General features: G+C 45.5%; 1 protein-coding gene across 1 annotated transcript in view; it reads right to left on the reverse strand.

The window, feature by feature from the left end:
• The window catches only part of PLD1 (phospholipase D1), a 204,882-nt gene that overhangs the window by 57,336 nt on the left and 132,475 nt on the right, over nt 1-15,071 (reverse strand). Inside the window, exons 10-14 of the mRNA XM_084847488.1 lie at nt 14,722-14,871; nt 12,542-12,625; nt 7,675-7,756; nt 2,530-2,640; nt 1,031-1,237 (exon numbers count right to left, since the gene is read on the reverse strand). Coding sequence (XP_084703614.1) covers nt 1,031-1,237; nt 2,530-2,640; nt 7,675-7,756; nt 12,542-12,625; nt 14,722-14,871 — 634 coding nt within the window. The remainder of the gene's footprint in view (nt 1-1,030; nt 1,238-2,529; nt 2,641-7,674; nt 7,757-12,541; nt 12,626-14,721; nt 14,872-15,071) is intronic.

Raw genomic sequence — 15,071 nt, forward strand, 5'->3', positions numbered from 1 at the left:
ATTATAAAGTAGCAAAGCAGTAAAAATAAATATGAAGGTCAAGTAAAAAACACAGTGCCAAACAAGAATTAAACCTTATCTAACAAGCCTGAGAAAATAAGAAGATCTTCACCTGACACAAAAAGGATAACAAAACTGGCACCAGGCAAGCCTCCCTGGGGAGGGCATTCCAAAGCTGGAACACCACTACTGTCAGAATTGGATTGTTCTTTCCCTTTGCAATCAACACCACAATAGACAAAGCTTCAGGCTAAGCTTCATTTTGCTAGAGCTTAGTCTCTCAACAAATGCAGAAGGAAACTCTCAGGCTGCCCCAGGCTCTAAACAACTAATCAATCTAAGCAGAGGAGATGAACCAGAGGAAGAGAAAGTTGCTGGCAGTTTGGGGTATGAGCCTCATGGCAAAGCTAGCTTTGCAGTAACGCCCCTCCCTTGGGGTGGCTCCCTCCTACATTGGCTTCTAAGAGTGGCTATCCAGGCAGAGTGTCTGAGCCCTGCCCCTAACTTTTCCTGCTGTGCTTTGCATCACGTCCTAGCATCTCTCAAGTCACGCCCCTCTTCCTCCTCCTCCTCCTCCTCCTCCTCCTCCTCAGAACCTTGTGTTCGTACAGTGGAAAGGGGGGGGGCAGGGACTCAGTCTGAGCCACCTGTTGGTCAAGGTCCTGGGAGGACTCTCTTCCAGTGCTTTGGCTTACTAGGGAGGGTCCCGCCCCTGGTCTAGCTGCTGCTCCAAACCTGATTCAGAATTGGAGCTGTCAGACATCTCAAGGCACTTAGATTCATCCCAACATCTACTGAAAAGGCCCCGTCTTGGGCCTCCACCCATCTCAATTCTGAAAGCAGAGGTGGCAGAAGAAGGACCTCAGATGAAGATCTCAACATCTGGGCCAGTTCATGTGGGTGCAAAAGACAGCAACTGCTACATGTAAATTTCCGACACTTAGCCTCAACGTAGAAACCATCTTAGATACGGCTTCACAGATTCATGCATTCCCAGATCAACAGTTGGGATCACAGAAATCATACTTACAGAGAGATTCATTGAAGACTCAGACTTGGTTGCTGTCATTCGTTTTGCGCTGCCAACATCAGTCAGTCGATGTTCATTGTCATCCCACCTGCCATAAGCCAAATCAATGCCTCCAACGAAAGCTATGGACTGGTCAATGACCACCAGTTTCTCATGGTGGGCCCACAAATAAACAGTAGACGACACATGATCTGGGTGCCTCATTACCTGGATGAAAAGAGAACACCAGCCTTAAATTCAGGTTTATGTAATGTCATTAACAGTTTTAAAAGATGCTGACTCAGTCTTGTATTTAACTACTCACCTAGTCACCAACGGTGACCTAGAATTCCATGCAGGTGAGTGCATGGAATTCCCTCCAGGTAAGTGAGCAGGCTGGCAAAGGAGGAACAGAACAATCTCCCCCTTCTTTGCCAGCCCATTCAGTGTCCATGCTGGCCGTGGAGGAAATTAAGCCCCTTCCTCCATGGCCAGCATAGAAATGTACTCGGTGGGCTAAAGAGAAACAGCATACTCCATTTCTTGTTTGCCAGCCCACTCAGCTTGCAGGAGCTTTGCTTCCTTCACAGCCACATGAAAGCAGAGCAAGCTGATGAAGAAGGGACAGAGTGCTCCTGTGACAAAATCACAATGCTTGCCATGTGGAATCTATTTTAATGTTTATATGTGTTTGCCGTGTTAAATAGAATCCAGGCAAGTTAGGGTTAACTGTCTGGCAGTGAGTGAGTGAAAGGTGGGAGGGGCTTGTGTGTGTGTGTGTGTGAGGAGCCTGAGTCTATAAAAGGCAGGAGCAGACAATTAGGTGGATAGACAGGGCCTTAGAGTCTGATGAAGCTACATCTAGATAGTGGGGTTATGAGATTAGGAGTTAGAGGGGACAGAGTAGGCAGAGTAAGACCAAGAACTGAGTGACTAATTATAAGATATAACATCTCTTGAATTAAATAAAAGTTAATTTGTTTGGTTTTAAATTATGAAATCCCACATCTTGCTCATCTTTCTGCGCTACCAATAGTGTGGTACTGCTCCAGGTTGGGTTAAGGGAACCAATTAGGCATATTGGGTGTCCCTTTACCTGGTCAATTTAGGGGCTGAAGCTTTTGGGACAGTGAGGACAATTGTCCCAAAGCAGAGGCAGACGGACTTGAGGGAGGGTTAGGTCACAGCCCCCTTTCTCCTTCGTCAGTCTGTTATGCTTCTAGCCAGCAAAATGTTTTACTGGCATGCAGTTTACTCATAAGAGGGCCCCTCTTATGCACAGAAAGCAGGCGAGAAATTTTCTTTTGAAGGTTGGTAACTTTAGGGGGCTTTAGTAATCAGGCTGTCCTAGCTACTTGAGAAGACTCACCACACTGCTGCTGTTCAGTGGAGGCCCGAGATCCCTGCCCTGGGTATCCACTGAAAATGTAGTTTTACTATTTGTATGCTACTTGTAAGCCACCTTGGTGAGATTTGTATCCTGAAAGGTGGCATATAAATAATGATCACAACAAAGATACCTTAATGTTGGGATGCAAATGCATTAAGGTGCGTTTGGTGTACTCGCTGTTGATGCCAAGAGCAAGCTCTACTTCTTTGTAGAGCATCACGAAGATTTTCACCCCTTGTTGCTGCCAAGAAACAAAACATGGTTCAGACTTCATGCATATATGACCACCAACACCAAAGCAAGAAAGTTCTTGCTTGTTTTAGAATACACATTCTTTATTTGTGGGGTAATACCACTGTGATTGTTCTAACACAAGCAAGAAAAACTGAAACCTGTTAGCTGAGTACATTAAGCTCAGTAAAAAAATGTGCATAGTTTCCTTATTTTGCTTCTGCTAGTCATGAGCTATACTTGGATGCTTAGAGCATCATCAGGGCCAGGCTCCCACCTTTTGAAGTGAGACAGGTGGTTCCTATGAGGGCCTTTTTGGTGGTTGCACCCTGCAATGGAATTCTCTCCCCGGGAAGTTTTATTTTATTTATTTAAAAATCTTTTTAATGCCACCTGTTGTGTAAACAGTGGAGGCTGGTGGCTCCGATGTCATTGGGGCAGTGAATCCTCTCCAGGTTTCAGTCATAACCAGTCAGAATTCTAAAGCTTCACACCTTGGATAGCTCCTTTAGAGTTTTGACTGGTTCTGAATGAAACCCAGAGTGGATTCACTGCCTCACTGACGTGACACATATCCAACTGCTGAACAAAATTAAAAGTTCATATGGCCTCTTCAGTTCTCTCTTTCCAAAGGCAAATAAAAGCATTCCTTTCTAGGAAAGTCTTTCAGGGAAGGATAGTTACCTATACTGTATTGCTCCCAAAATATTTTTGTCTTTATGTTGCGCTCAGGGTGGTAAGAACTGATTTTGTAATTCTGGGGTGTTTTAAGCTGTGACATATTGTTATGTGTTATTGATCGTCAGCCGGGATGCTGACTGGGGAAGAAAGGCAAGATATGCATATTTTATAAACAAACAGACACTTGAACACTGAAAATCCTACCCAGCTCCCTTTCCCACCAGAAATTTCATCAGGTATTGGCTATGTAGCTTAAAGCCTCCTTTGTGTCCTTAAGTGCTAGAAACTTGGCAGGATGCTGGGTTGTAAGCCCAATAGCAACATCTCTATTTGCATGGTGTATTTGCCAAGATCCCCCGCAGCCTTGATTTTAACATATTCAAATCATGGCCAACGTTTCATTAAATTAAATATGTATTTAAACTTTTGAACAATATGTTGCATTTAATTTTCAGAGAACAACTCCTAGCATATTGAGACAATGAGGATCTCTAGGGAAATGTTGCTATTACAGGGGAACAGAATAGATTAATCTATAAGGTCTCCTCTGCGAATCTGACAGTTTACAGATGCCATCTCTCTCCCTTCCTCTCCACCTACTGCAGTGCTATTTGCAGGCAACTAGCATGCTGATACACTGCAGTCCAGACAACAACAATACTGGTTGATGTTATTCCAAACAGACTGCAGTGTCAGCAAAAAGCACATCTGCAATTGCAGAAAACCTATGACAGAAGCTCAACCCCCGCCCCTGCCTTTTCTATGAGGGCCTTCCTGTTTTAGTCCTGGGTTTGCAGTTCGCAAGGCTGATGCCTGGAGATGCCTTATAATCTCCTTTTCGCCCCCTAGCTAGGGATGGGCAAATCTGTCAATATCGATCTTGTTGAGGTTTCCATTTTTCCAGCACCGAGCTCACTCCGTCCCAGTTCCGTGCGAGCTCCCCGCTCCCCCTACATAGAAAGTCATGTATTTTGGTGTGCATTTTTCAAATGCCCGCATTGTGTATGCATGCACTAGGGATGTATGAGAATTTCTGTTCAGAAATCATTCGAAAACGTCCCATTCATAACCCCAAACATGAATAGGAGTGCATGTTCTCCAAAAATGTTTACAAATTCCCAAATTTGCATTTGTGTTCACAAAATGTGCACTTTAAACAACTTAAAAAATGCAGAACTTTTGAAAAATGCACAGCTTTTAAAACACACAACTTTTCCTGTTTGAATAAACCTAAAAACTAGTGGCAAACGAGAACAGAAGCGAGTCAAACTGAGCTTTGAAGTAAAGTTTGGAGAATTTATGTGAACCTGACATCCCTGTTTCACCCATCCCTAGCAAGTACCCACTGAGTAAAGTGTGTTTTGCACATTTTAGAAATATACACATTTTCCCATGTATTTTTCAAATATGCACATGCTGTCGAATGTACCCTTCTTTGCTTTGTGGAACGCATCGCAACTTCAGGAATGTATAGGTTTCTGACTGCAAATTGTGTTTGGGTAAGCATTTGGTTCCAGGAGGTGCGAATGGGGTCATATTGCATAACAATGAAAACCTGGCTAATTTTTCACCCATCCCTACCGCTAACATGACCAACAGGTGGAAACCAAGGTGAAGCTATGCAGACTGGAGCAAGCTCAATTTAAATGGTTCCCAAAATTTATACAGGACAAAGGAAATGGGCTGCAACTGGCAAGCACGTCAGAGGGAAAGCAAAACCTGCACCTCTCTCCAAGCAACTGGAGTCACCAGGGGCAAGTCTAGCCACAACCCCAGTCATACCTTTGTCATCTTTTCTCATATAAGTGAATGATTGTTAGGAAGTGGACCTGACAAACACCACGGGCCTCCCTGACACTAGCCTCCAGTGAGAGAGGCACCTCTCCAGACACAAAGTGTGGGAGGGGTTGTAGCTCAGTGGCAGAGCACCTGCTTTGCATGCAGAAGGTCCCAGGTTTGATCCCCAGCATCTCCAGATAGGGCTAGGAAAGAATCTTGCCTGAAACCCTGGAGAACCACTGCTGCCAGTCAGTGTTGACAATACTGGGCTAGATGGACCATGTCTGATTCATTCTGTGGCAGCTTCCAATAGTTCTATGACTTGCCCTGGCAACTCAATAACCTTCATGGCTGAACCAGGATTTGAGTCTCCCCAGTTGAAACCCCAACACTCCTTAAGCATTCTGTATGTTTCTCAATCTACTGTGGAACGTAAAATGACAAAACCTGAAAAAACTGGATAGGTATTTTATTAAAAATCACAGAGAGATTTCCCCACTGGCCCATATCCCAATCATTAGCTCTCATTGATGAAACATCAACCAAAGTTCCTGGACTATTAACCAGCAATCTGCCTAACAAAGCCAGGATGGGATGCTGTAACTATTTGGTCACCTTTCAAGGAAAGCCAATGTGGTAGTGGGGTGGTGAGGGGACGTGGCTCAGTGGCAGAGCACCTGCTTTGCATGCAGAAGGTCCCAGGTTCGATCCCTGGCATCTCCAGGTAGGGCTGGGAAAGAATCCTGCCTGAAACCCTGGAGAGCCACGACCAGTCAGTGTCAGCAATACTGGGCTAGCTGGACCAAGGGTCTGGCTCAGCATAAGGCAGTTTCCGATGTTCCTGTATGTGTAAAAATATGCATTATGCTCCCTCCTGCCCCTACTCCCCAGCTGTCATTATAATATACAGGCCCTCTTTCCATGCTCCGTTCATAAAGACAAACACTTTGCTAGTCTGTAATAACCAAGAGCCCAAGTAGTCCTAGCAATCTATTCATTGTTCAAAATCTCCTGTTAGCCTGTAAAAAAAATGTTCCACAGGATTGTCTTACAAATCTTGAGATCTCAAAGCAAAGCAAGCTTTTCTTTTCAAACTTTTGGACAAACTGTTTTTCCCCTTTTGATTTCAAAAAGTCTCCTTTCTCCCCTCTGCCATGATAAAGCATTTTGCATCCTCTCTCTCTCTCTCTCTCTCTCTCTCTCCATGTTACAGGCCTAAAGAACAGGCAACATTCAAGGAAGAAGCCAACTCTGCCACAAAGGGAATAACCCTTTTTGACCCATAAGAGCTTGGGGAGGCACTTACCCTGGCACCAGCAAAGGCCTTTTATGATGAGGATAGAAAGATCCCATTAAAATGATCTTCACCACAAGCTCAATAACACAATCTGACCAACGTAACAATAAAGTATGTACATAGCTAAACGATATTCCTTCCCAATTAGATCTCTATCTCTTCGGAGAAGATCGATACCTACCATTAGTAATGTAATGAGAATCCATTTTGAATACAGACACATATAATAAATCATGCCACGTTGTGATGGTATCTTTCTGAAAAGTCAATTTATATTATCTCAGCTATCACCATTTGTATGATTCACAGTGGGCCAAAAAAGCCTGCAGACTGGAGTACAGCTACCACTTGATAGGAACACAGGGAGTAGTATCCAATGTTAGTCTTATGTATAGTAGGTCCATTAAAATGAATGAGACTTAAGTTAGTCATGACTGCCTTCAAACTCATCCATTTCAATGTGTCTATTCTACACAGGACTAAGATTGGATACTACCCAGGAACAGAGATGGATGAACTCCCTCCAGCTTGCCCTAAAAATTAAGTGGACTTTTCGAGTATTCAAGTCAAACACTTGAAAAATCTCCCAGGGTTTTAGATCTCTGGGGTGGGGCAGTCATTTGTAGCCAAGGAGAGGCTCTATGGGGCCTGCTCTTCTGCCCTCTGGCATTTGTTATTCCCGCCCCCTTCCCCATGTACAGCTTTTTTTGGTGGGGGGAAGGAGGAACTGGCACAGAGGGCAGGGAGCCATGGAGGTGGAGCAGGGCCCAGCTCAAAATGGGGCCAACCTATTTGGGCAGGGTAAATTCACATTCTGAACTCCTCTGTTTAGAATACTCACCCCATCTCTATTCAGGAAGTGTTGTTACTCAACTTCAGCTGTGGAGACTGGTAGCGGGGCTATAATTCCAGTTAAGAATAAGACCATGGTTTATAAGAGCTGGTATAGCATGGCTGAGGGGTGTTGAACCTCAGGCCCATGGGCCAAATCTGGCCTGCCTGGAGTCCCAATCTGGCCTCCGGGGTTTCCCACATGGCTACATCTGCTGTCCCTGGTCCAAACCCCTTTCCCTTGATCACTGCTTCAAAACCAAATTCACCCTTGGAATGAAAAAGGTTCAATATCCCTGCTGTAGCGGTTACAAGTGATGAGCTGAGAATCTTCCCTTAGCCACAAATTCACAGGTGAGCCCCTTCTCTTAGCGTTGGTCTCCTATCGGCAATGTGGGGGATAAACTGGCCCACCTTTTGGAACTTCGTATGGCTTGGAGGGCATGGCACACTTACAGCTTTCCGCCTCAAAACGCAGTCCAGTCTCCAGCGATTCCCTTCCACCACAGGCCGCTTCATGAATATTTCTGGGCTCAGCCTGTAAAAAACCAAAGAAAAGCTGGTGAGCCCACTTCAAATATAAATTAAAACATGAGCATATCCCAGCGCTTAGTTAGGGAACTGTTGCCAATCAGGGTAAACAGTCCAGGTCTAGGTGAAACAATAGTCTGATCTGGTAGAAAGTGGCTTCCTCATTAGTTCAAAGCAGATCCTAACCAGAATTTATCACAGATGTCCCCCACCTCCAGATCTATTGGACTGCAACTCCCAACATTTTGGCTGGGAATGATGGGAGCTGCTGTCCAACACAACTGGAGGGCACCAGGTGGGGGAAGGCTGAATTAGTATTTCTGGGACAGTTCTGGAAATCTGGATGCAAAGGCCTTCTCCGCATCGGTATGTTTTCCAGCACAAGGTTAGGAAGTAGGGTAGATAACCTTGTTTCAAGGGAGAGAGGCTTGGCAACTGGTGCTGGGAATGGGGAGGGGATCTCTATGTTGCATCTCACCTTGCTACAGCTCAGCTGCAAAGAGGGGACTCATGCATGGGAGATGAAACTCATTACCCTCAAGGCATGGTTCAGAGAAACCAGTCTGTTTCATGTCATCAGCAAGCCCAGCTAAACGCTCATGTTCCTCAGCCTGGAAGGGTCTCAGGAAGGGTCTCAGGAGGGCTGCCTTCAAGGCCAATGTCAAGGGTAGGCTTGGTCAGGAACTTGCTGAGGGCCACACACCAATAGGAGCCCTCTGACAAGAAGCCCCTGGAGTTGCTCCTCCAGTGGAAACTGGTGGCTCCGATGTCAGCGGGGGACTGAATCCACTCCAGGTTTCAGTCAGAGACCGAAACATTTTGGGATAGGGCTCAGCACCTTGGATAGCTCCTTTACAGTTCTGACTGAAACCCAGAGTGGATTCACAGCCCCGCTGACATCAGAGCCACCAGCTTCCACTGCTTATACCAGGTGAGATGTCTTTGTCCATCTAACCCAGTACTGGCCAATCTGGAAGCACTCTTCTCTAGGCTGTCAGTCCCAGGCCCTTCACACCATCTGCTACTTGATCCTTTAACTCAGGGGTATTGAACCTCTTTAGGCCCAAGGAGAAGCTCTTGGGGGCCATATACCAGGGGTGGGTGGGGCTGAAGGCAAAGGGGCAGGGCCAAAATATCAAATTGTACCAGCAAATTGTAACCTAAAGCTCTTACTGCCAGGGACTAAGCTTTAGGAGAGACATGCCAACCTTTTAGAATGGGGAAAATCCTGCACAAAAGCCAGGAAACCACCCAATCACTGGTGGTTGGGGAAAAGGGGTGGGTCAGGGTAAGGAGGCGTGGCCACCTGGAGAACTTCGCAGGGCAAGATTTGGCCCACAAGTTCAACACGCCTGCTTTAACTGGAAATGTCAGTGATTGAGCACAGGACCTCCTGAATACAACGCAAATGTTCTACCACTGAGCTGTCCACGCCAGGGCTATCTAATCTATCCCAGTATTGTTTGCTCTGACTGGCATCCATCTTTCCCAAGCCCCATGCATGGAATCCTTTTAGTTCAGGGGTGGGCAACTTGTGTCCCTCCAGATGTTTTGGCCTACAATGCCCATCATTCTTCACTACTAACCATGCTGGCTAGGGTTGATGGGAATTGTAGGCCAAAACATCTAGAGGACCACAAGTTGTCCAGCCCAAGGTTAATAACTGACCTTGGGACCTGTGGCATGCAAAGTATGTGGCATCTGGGGTATGTGCTCTCCCAGTGGGCCACCATCCAATTAGTACCCATGGATGCTCACGTGCCCAAATTCCAGGCAGCCAACTGAATTGCACTATCCCTGAGAGTTGGGGAAACAAGACATATTTTGCTGTGACAGGGCTGTTTGCATGCTGGTGGAAATGAGTTATTCCTTAAAGGGAAGCACTGCCTTAAGAGAGGATTTCTGGACCGTGTCCACAAAATGAGTAATCACTGTGCATCTGTCGCACTGTAGCCTGAAACTCTGGAAAGGCTAGTAGGAAAATGAGTCTGAAGATGCATTATGGTCAAATTCAGTGGTGGGCTGACTTTGGTCTTGGGCTGTCTACTTTTTTCTTTATTAGAACTTCCATGGTCTGTCAATGTGCTAAAAGTTTAAGAAGCAAGTGTGCATACTTGGGATCTCCTAGCACTTCAGGCAATAGCTAATCAGTGTTGTGATGTTGGGTATGTACTGTCAGGACCGCCCTTGCTGCCTTCTGAAATCCTCAAGTAACCAGAATCAACACACAGATGATAGGGCTCTTTTCCAAGGCTTTATTTCCATTCAACTTAATGACGCTTACAGATGCTAATTGCAGGAGCCTAATGAGGGAAACTTAAGAGAGCTGCCTACTTCGGGTTTCTTGCCTTAGTGAATCAGTTGATCTCCGTTTGGAGGTAAAGGCAGGAAGCCTCTGAACTTAAGGGCTAGGAGGTGAAAGTCCATGCCTTTCCCGTGGGGCATCAGGGCACAGCTATTGACGTCACGCCAAGCAGGCTGAGCACCTCCTCTCGGTGCCCTCCAACTCCCGCTTGTCCCTACACCGGCGCCTAGCTTCCCGAAGCTCCAGTTGTCCCTCCCCCTGCCTGCCGGGGTCGCTACCACTCACAGGAATGTGATCAGGGAGGGGCTCTTCCTGCTACGGCGCCTCTGAGCAGTGCGTGGGTTCCTCTCCCATGGTTTTTATCTCTTCCTCAGACTCAGAACTGCTTTGGGGCTCTATGGGCTCTGATCCAACCCTGACATGTACTTACTTAAAAACATAGAGGACCTTCTCCCCTTCCCCTTTAGCCCTCTGAAAATTGGCTCTAGAGGGTCCCCCAAGTCTCCAGAGCAGCTTCTGGAGGCACACAGGGGCTGCAGGGGGTAGGGGGAACTTCCCCTCTCCCAGTTCTGCTGATGGAAGCGGTTTTCATCAGCGAAACTATTTCACTTGATTTCACCTAAGGAGAGCCTAGAAAGATCACAGCAAAGTCCAGAATGTTTTGAAATAATCCCAGGAACTGCTGGGAAATTCCCCAGAAGTCAAAGAGTGAACTGGAACCTACTTCCTCCCCATTCCTGGCTTAGTTAACCAACATTTGCAAAAACAGCATACCCATTTGGTGTTTTGTTTTTTTTAAGTATGCCCCATGGAATGATTTGTTTTCTGAATGTACTTTCTATTCATTGTTTCTAACAATGCTCTTGTATACGTAGCGGCCAACATCTGTGACTGAGTCAACAGTCCTTTGTTTGTGAAGTGAGCACACCAAGTAATTTGCCACTTGAGCGCTGAGGAGGAGAAAAAGCTGCTGTAAAGGAAGAGCACATGTGAAAGATCATGCGATCGTCATCCAGATGAGTGAGCCTGGAATGCTGCGCTGTTTTCATATGTGAATGGGGCCCCATCTGTTCATGGGGCACAATCCTAATGATGTCCACTTAGTTACCAATGAGCACAACGAGACTTAGTCCCAAGTTGGTGGGCTTAAGATGGCAACCTTAGATTCTACCTAAACGGCAGGGCAGCCATATTTGTATAAAGCAGGAGGAGCTGTCAAAAGATGGACACTGGTGGGGGAGGGGAGCCAAATCTTCCCCCTTCTTACCTCCGCATGCTCCATCACCCCAAGAATTTTTCTTCCAGCCTGGATCCAATTCTGGAACTGAGTCATTTCATGGGAGCAGAGTGCATGAAATGATGGAGCATTTCAACTGAGAATTTTGGGCTTAAAATGGGGAGCACAAAATAGGAGGGGCTTTTACAACTTCTGCGGGTGATGGCCGCAGCTTTTTCTTTTCTTTTTCCTTTTTAAGTGACAGAGCTTTTCTTGGTGGCCATCTTCCAGTGACCAGCAACTCTCCCCCCGCCACACACAATACCTCCTTGGAACAGTGCTACATTATTGGGGTGGAGTGGGGAATAATGGCCTTACTGGTAGAAAAAAAGTATAAGAATAAAAATAAAATAAAAGGCATTGCCACCATCACGACTCCTTAAATTTGCAAATAATTCCCCCTAATATCATCAAAATATTGTTGTACTCTGCCCCAATTTGCTGCCTGTACATGGAGGGGAAAATTTTCACTCAGTCCTAATTCAGCATCTCTCACCTGGGCCGTGCACTTTTTGATGTAAATATTAGACTCCACCCGCTACCCATTATGCGTGAATCGAACTGAAGTGTTCAAATGAAAAACGGTGTCTGCCTTTTCCAGCGTTCATATTATGAAGGAACCATGGGGGGTGGGGGAGGCGGTTGAAGGGCTTTAATGAAATCCACAAGCCCCATCTCCAATTTCATCCCAATTTTAGACAAATCAACTCCCACATTGTAGACTTCTAGAAACAGTAGTTAAGGGGACTGGCACAAAAGGTAAAGCGGAGTCCCCCTCTCTATTCCCATCTCCCTGTAATTTGAACACTGTCCTTTGTGCTTCAGTTCTTTTAATTCGGCTGCTAAAAAGATACAGGAAGGTGAGTAAGAAACCTTCAAGATTTTTTCATGGGAAGGAGACTCCCAGACTGAAAACTAAGCATTGGTTTTAAAGCAACTTCTGTCTTTTTTGGTTGTTATTTTTTTTTTAATTGGTTGGTTCTGTTTTGTTTTCCTGGCCAAGTGTCCTGAAAAAGCCTTTTCAGCAGAAACTCTCTCTATGAGATGGTTGTTTCTGTTGCCAGACCATCTGGTCCTGCTGTTTTGTTTCCATGCCGAATGGGCCCTGAACAGTGCCGCGTTGTAATAAAATGTTCTAGGAGGTACCTTGCAGTGTGTATGTGTGTGTGTGTGTGTGTGGTGGAATCTGAACATGTAAATTAAATACTAACCACCAATCGGTGATGAAAATCTCTTCTTTGGCTGCTTCCATGGCATTTGCAACATCTTCAAAGTATCCTTTTGCATTCACGTACCTAGAAATAATGACAATTATTTACTTTCTAACCAACTGTTGGGAAGAAAGAGGAGGGAGCAAGGAATGATAAGGGTTGTGATAAACAGGCCCCATTTGGTTCAATTTTCATACACAGTGCTTGCAGCTGGATGATTTTAGACCCTGGGCTTAATGATCTTATGCTCCCACCCCATTAGATTGCCATGAGTACGACTTCAGCTGTGAAGCACACCATTAACATTTCTCTTCCCACCCCCTGCATCAGCATTCCATGCTATACAGTTGCTTCTACATTCCTGACATGCTAGAACACCACAATTATTTGCCAACACTGATAAAGAAAAAAAACTCTGAACATGTGCAGTTTTGCATTTTAAGCTCACTTAAGGACATAAAAACATAGGATGAGCCATGCTGGATCAGACCAAGGGTCCATCTAGTCCAGCATTCTGTTCACACAGTGGCCAACTGGCTGTCGACCAGGCAGGACATGAGTGCTACAGCACCCTCCCGCCCATGTTTCCCAGCAACTGGTGTACATAGGCTCACTGCCTCTGGTACTGGAGGTAGCACATAGCCATCAAGACTAGTAGCCACTGATAGCCTTCTCCTCTGTGAATTTGTCCAACCCCCTTTTAAAGCCATCCAAATTGGTGGCCATCACTACATCCTGTGGTAGTTCCATAGTTTAACTATGCACTTAAATCATAGCCTCCTCCCATATGTACCTGCTCCCATATGTTCCTGCCTGAAGCCTAAGATCATCTTCATGGGTCCTTCTCCAGGAGCCCCTGCCAAAGGAAGCAAGGCAGGTGGCTACCAGGAAGAGGGCCTTTCCTGCTGTGGCACCCTGGCTGTGGAATGAGCTCCCTAGAGAGGTTCGCCTGGCATCTACATTGTACTCCTTTTGGTGCCAGACTTCTTTATTTTCCCAGCATTATAACACTCTAGTCTTTTAGCTTTGCTGTTTTAAATCTGTATTTTAAATCTCTGCATTGTTGCTAGATTTTATTCTGGTTGTAGTTTATACTGTAATTTTAAGTATTCATATTTATATTGTTTTTTGCTGTACTTTGTGGTTTTAATCTCTGTAAACCGCCCAGAGAGCTTCGGCTATTGGTCAGTATAGAAATGAAATAAATAAATGAATAGCACCATCATGACCACAGGAATAAAATGGAGTTGGTTTCTGCTGGCCACTCTCTTGAGTGTTCATTTGGGGGGCTCTAGACTTTGGCCCCAAGGCACAGCTGTAGCTGTACCACTGTTCATACAATCCCAAACCAAACGCCCAGGTGTACAAATGGGTAGGAATGGGACTCCCCATTTGAGGGCATTTTGAGCTGTGGCAACAGCAGCAAGAGAGCTGAATTTGCAGCTGTTCCTGGTAGCTGTCATCTTTCCCCCTAAATGCCCCCCAAAAGGTTGCGTAGTTCCAAGCCACTACATAGAAATCTTAGTAGCCACACAGACACAAGTTAAAGAAAGGGGGGGGGGAAATGCACAAACTAAAACAAACCCAAATGTGAGTAATGAGCAAAATGTGATTTTAACAAATGGATCATGAAATGAATGAAGGCAATAAGAATAACAATACTAATATTTCCCCCCCTGGGACAATCACAACAGCTGGGGGTGTTTTTTGACAATTTAGAACAGGGAAATAGCACAGGAGAAAAGGGATAACCCCTTCCTGCAGCACAGATGCTCTGATAAAAAAATTGGAACACCTCCCCACCTCCCAGACCAGCTGCTTTCAAGTAAACAAAGCAACCTTGAGAGATCTGATCACAGATCTGCCACTTCATGTCTCTTTCAGCCCTGACTTTATTATCAGGTGAAGCCCTGAGTCACTGCTGTGTTGCCCACCTGCATTTATTAGCATCTTGAGGACCCTTGTCTTAATTTCTGTCCTTCTTCTTTTTTTAAACAGTGTTTCTGTCCCTCCGTTTCAATATGTCAGAGCAGAAATGCTAATGGATCAGAAACAAGCTTAAAGGCCAAGATTGCTGTCTTTTCCCCCACTCTCAGGGTTTCTGTGCTACTAACAGCTGCATGATAGGCAGAAATTCAACAGGTTTTCCATCACTGGGGAACGTCACCAGAGCCTCTTACCACTTTGCCAAGGTGTTCTCCTGAATGGCTGCATAAGAACCAAATCTGTGATGTCTGAGGAAGTTCTTGCCATTTTTCTGAATGAATTCTTCTATTCCTTGGCACCACCAGAGAGCATGCCTGTAGCTGTTGCATTTCAAAATCAGTGACCTGGGCAGGGGTGATGCAGTGCAAAAGGAGGGAGAAGGAAAAAAACAGCCAGTGTCACAACCCATTCGCTCGTAATCCTGAGTGGGCATATTCCTTGGTTTTACTTTACTGAAGATGTTCCAAATGCATAGCTTTGTTCAAGAGAGTTGTTTTAGCAGCTGAAATTATGGACAGGGGTGACCCACAAGTATTGACCCTAG

The sequence above is a fragment of the Heloderma suspectum genome, chromosome 3, assembly GCF_057233095.1.
Source record: "Heloderma suspectum isolate Gila_16-S chromosome 3, 16-S_ref, whole genome shotgun sequence".
Taxonomy (NCBI): domain Eukaryota; kingdom Metazoa; phylum Chordata; class Lepidosauria; order Squamata; family Helodermatidae; genus Heloderma; species Heloderma suspectum.